Here is a 4,463-nt window from a genome sequence, read left to right as displayed (position 1 = left end):
ATCAGTGGCAAATCCTTTAAATATGAAAACGTACTTACAGTCTGTGAGTCAGCATTATTTGTCAGAACACTGGCATCGTAGGCTACTCTCCCAAGAAACAGTCCTCGTCCTCCATAAAATGTGTTGCACACATTTGAATATTTGGTTTGAACTGTTCTGGAACAGTGTTGTAAATATAACTTAACCACTGATTTCTAGTTCTGCCCTCTTTTGGAAAACCAAACAAAGTAGTTTCGCTTTCACAACGAAACACACAGCGTCTCCACGACATGCCGGCAACAATACTACAGCAAGAATCAAAGTTACGCCGCCTTTTTTTGCGTGAACATTTGGGCATTGTTATACAAATCTTCCCACATCGTGACGTAGCAATGTCTTTATGGATCTTATCTATTCACAAACAGCTTGTAACACTCCAAAGAGAAAGGAAAACTTGAAATACCATCATATGACCCCTTTAAACTACCATAGAGAACCTAATGTTGATCTCATACTTTGATTTACCCCCAATAGTGTGGGCAGTGCAGGCAGCATGGGCAGCAGTCGCAGTGCTGGCAGTGGACAGAGCACTGAGGGAAATAATGGACCCAATCAGTCACCGTCTGCTGTCCAGGACACCACCAAGGTGGGCTTCAGTCTCACACATCCAATGTTAAGCTGAACCAGAAAAAAAAGAGATTTTATGATTCTGTCTGCACGTCCATCGATTTTCATTAGGGAGCTGAAGCTGTGAGAAAACTGCGGAGAAATATGCAGCACTGATTAATTCACAAGATAGCGGGCTCATCATAGAACAGTACAGAGATTTCATGGTTCATAAAGGCACCAAAGGGAAAAAATTATTACTGTTATATATAGAAGTCCACAGAAGCCATGCATGATTATTTTTGCCTTGTTTTATCCAAATCTTATTTTTCTTGTAATCTTGACAAAACAAGTTATTTTGAGTTTTTCTTAAGTTTACTTGAACAGCAAGTCAGGAAAATAACAATAATGATCTAGAGAACGTACCAATGTTAAATGACTATTATCCTGGTATTATTAGATATACGACATATTTTAAAATAAACAATTAAACAAAAAAAAAAAAGAGAAATTAGGTCATTGGTATATTATATATTTCTATTTACACTAGTAGTCTCTTATGCTCACCAAGTCTGCATTTATTTGATCAAAAATACAGTAAAAACAGTAATATTATTACAATTTAAAATAACTGTCTTCTATTTAAATATATTTTAAAATGTAATTTATTCCTGTGATGGCAAAGCTGAATTTTCAGCAGCATTATTCCAGTCTTCAGTGTCACATGATCCTTCAGAAATCATTCTAATATGCTGATTTGGTGCTCAAGAAAGATTTCTTATTATTATCAAGGTTGAAAACAGTTGTGCTGCTTAACATTTCTGTTGAAACGGTGGTCATCTGTGACAGAGACCCTTACATTTTAAATCAGAGATATTATGTTCTTGCTGATAATTATAATTAATATTCATATGTAGTAATTAGAATCTCTGTGTGAAGTCTTTCACACGCAGTAGTCGTCTCTCTAAGCTATTTCTGCCAGACAGCTGTTGAGTTAAATGTGACACAGTGCTGTGGTTTTCCTACATGCAGCTGCCTCCCTCTGCTGGAGAACTGGTGGAACAGTGCAGTCAGGCCCCTGACCCCGCAAAACAGACGGACCCTCATTCAGGTCAGAACCTCTGCTGTCATATATAAATTTCACTTATTTAATTTCTGAATGTTTTAAAATTAAGAAAGAACTGGCTGTTATTTTTTATTTAATTTATTTTGACATTTTAATTATTATTTAATATAATATCTAAAAAAAGCTCTGGCATCAGTACATGCCACTCAGCTTAATATTATAAATTAAATATCCAATCCAGCAAAATGTGCCTTAAGTATCCAAATACGTTTAGGAGCCTCTGTATATTAAAGTTTAAAGACAGTCAGTTTAATGAAAGTTTAATCCACTCAATTTAAAAAGACTTTTGCACTGTCCTTTAGATAACTCATATAATTTGTAATATTCTTGAGCACGTCCACTTGTTGTCTTGTCCATGAATAAGGCATTCAGAGAATCATTTAATACAAATGTCACCTCAGACCTGTGTAGTCATTAGCTTATTTTTGTCTTAAAAATAGCCATGTATTTCATAAATCTACTACAGTTTAAAATGGTGAAAAAGGTTCCAAAGACCGCTATAAAAAAATTAGCAAGGCAGCTTAAAAATACCTCATTTTTACTTCAAGACAGATACTGTGCAGTGTCAGATTTCACTAGAAGGGAGGGATGCAATGACAGAGGCAAAGTTGTATGTAAGTCAGAAATACCGAGTAAAATAAGAGAATTTGAGAAGGAGAGAAGATTATCAGTGACACGGACACAAGAGTGTTTTCGTAGTGTCTTTGACTCGAAGAGGATCTAAAAATAAGCATGAGATCATCAAACTCTCCTAAAATCAGCTTATTTTATGGAGGTGAGTTAAATGGGGGCATGTTCACATGTGTGTTATTGCCACTACAGACATTTAAAAAAGATATGTATTGATTTAATCCTATCTTCATGCCTTGTTAAAAGTTAACGGATTATCATTATATGGATTTTTATTATTTAATAACTTTAAAGGAAGTTCAAAAGAACAGCATTTATTTTAAATAAAAATCTTTTGTAAAATTAATAAATATCTTTACTGTCACTTTTTATCAATTTAATGCATCCTTGCTGAATGAAAGTATTCACTTTTTAAAGAAAAAAAAAGAAAGAAAAGAAAAGAAACTTTCTAAGCACAAAATTTTGGCCAAAAGATTTGGCAAATAGAAAAGGATTTTGCTCAGCAAGAGCAGTAATTAGAGTTCATATAGCCATCACATTGGTATTGCATAATTACATAACAAAATACTCTGCATTTTATATGCAGCTGAGCGTACGGTTACTCATACTGCAGCATTTATTTAAAGGGGTCATATGACGTTGCTAAACACCCAAAAATGAAAATTCTGTTATTAATTACTCACCCTCATGTCATTCCAAACCCGTAAGACCTTTGTTAATTTTCGGAAAACAGATTAAGATATTTTTGATGAAATCCGAGAGCTTTCTGACCCTGCATAGACAGCAATGCAACTGGAAAGTTCCCAGGCCCAGAAAGGTAGTAAGGACATAGTTAAAATAGTCCATGTGACATCAGTGGTTCAACCGTAATGTAATGAAGCTACGAGAATACGTTTTGTGCTAAAAGACAACAAAAATAACAACTTTATTCAATGATTTCTTCTCTTCCGGGTCAGTCTCCACCACCATTCACGAGAGTACCATGATGCATGTGTGTGGTGCTGCTGACGCAGGAGCCGGCATTCTGACATAGAACACACATGCGCTACGCCTTGTTTGCAAGCAGAGGAATGCACACGCATGCGTAGTGGTACTCTCGTGATTGCGCTATTCTACTCTGATCCATTGTTAATGAAGATGAAAAAACAGTGCCTCAGGTAACAGGAGAACATTTTTTTTTCTGTTGAAACATGTGCTCCTTCAGCACACTAAAGAATAAACAAGCAGGTACAATAACATGTATAAAAGACTTCACTGTGATTCACAGTCCATAGCCTAAGGCAATAGCAGAGTCCTTGACCAACAGAAATGTGTGTGTGCTTTAGGTGCTCTTGGACAGAGGATTCCACTGAGCAGCTCCAGACCTGGAGAACATCATGTCATACACCCACAGCAACTTCTAGATGGCAAGGTGAGACCAAGGCAGAACAGCATATTACCATATTACTCATACTATTGTTGCAGTATGTATTATTTTTTACAAAGTAGCATACAATGTACACTATCAGCTACATACAAATTGTCTATGCAATTTCCATACAAATCATACAAATCTTAATCTGCAAATATCTAGCGTAGCGTTAGTTCTGGCAGGTCACGTTAGTCAAGCTCACATCAGCTGACTCTCAGCTGATCCTCCATCAACCTATGGGAATACGACACCTATCTAAACATTCATATATAAGGTCCCTCAGTATTATCAGCAGATTTCGCATTGCTCAATAGCTAATTAAATGGCGAATTCAGCAGGCAAAACACCATCATCACTAGGAATCGGGAATTTAGAGAAGTGGAATTCGCTTCCCCAATGGTCTCGCCACCGATTCATTCAAGTTCGTTAACTTGAACACGTGAATTCACCTCATTGATTATAAGCTGCCTGATTCGGAAGTGACTGAGCTAGCATTATTTCACTCATCGCTACATTATTGTCATGGACTCCACAAGTTATGTGACTGACTCAAGAACAAGTTCAAATGGGAACTTCATCCCCAAGAAGGATATCAAGAGATCAAGCATCCACTTCACAGCTGCTATGTTTCACTCTCTCGAACGTCTTCACAAGCTAAGTTCCATTTAATGCTCTCAGGTTATCTGCAACATGCGTGTTGCTAAGGCTATC

General features: G+C 36.5%; 1 protein-coding gene across 1 annotated transcript in view; it reads left to right on the top strand.

Annotated features, from left to right (window-relative positions):
• LOC107692038 (caskin-2-like) overlaps nt 1–4,463 on the top strand; it is a 72,848-nt gene that overhangs the window by 52,912 nt on the left and 15,473 nt on the right. Inside the window, exons 14-15 of the mRNA XM_016490916.1 lie at nt 1,618–1,696; nt 3,667–3,752. Of these exons, the coding sequence (XP_016346402.1) occupies nt 1,618–1,696; nt 3,667–3,752 (165 nt within the window). The remainder of the gene's footprint in view (nt 1–1,617; nt 1,697–3,666; nt 3,753–4,463) is intronic.

Source organism: Sinocyclocheilus anshuiensis, unplaced genomic scaffold (genome assembly GCF_001515605.1).
Source record: "Sinocyclocheilus anshuiensis isolate Anshui unplaced genomic scaffold, SAMN03320099.WGS_v1.1 scaffold726, whole genome shotgun sequence".
Classification (NCBI taxonomy): domain Eukaryota; kingdom Metazoa; phylum Chordata; class Actinopteri; order Cypriniformes; family Cyprinidae; genus Sinocyclocheilus; species Sinocyclocheilus anshuiensis.
Note: the sequence above shows the minus strand (reverse complement) of the source record. Positions and strands in the feature narration are given on the sequence as shown.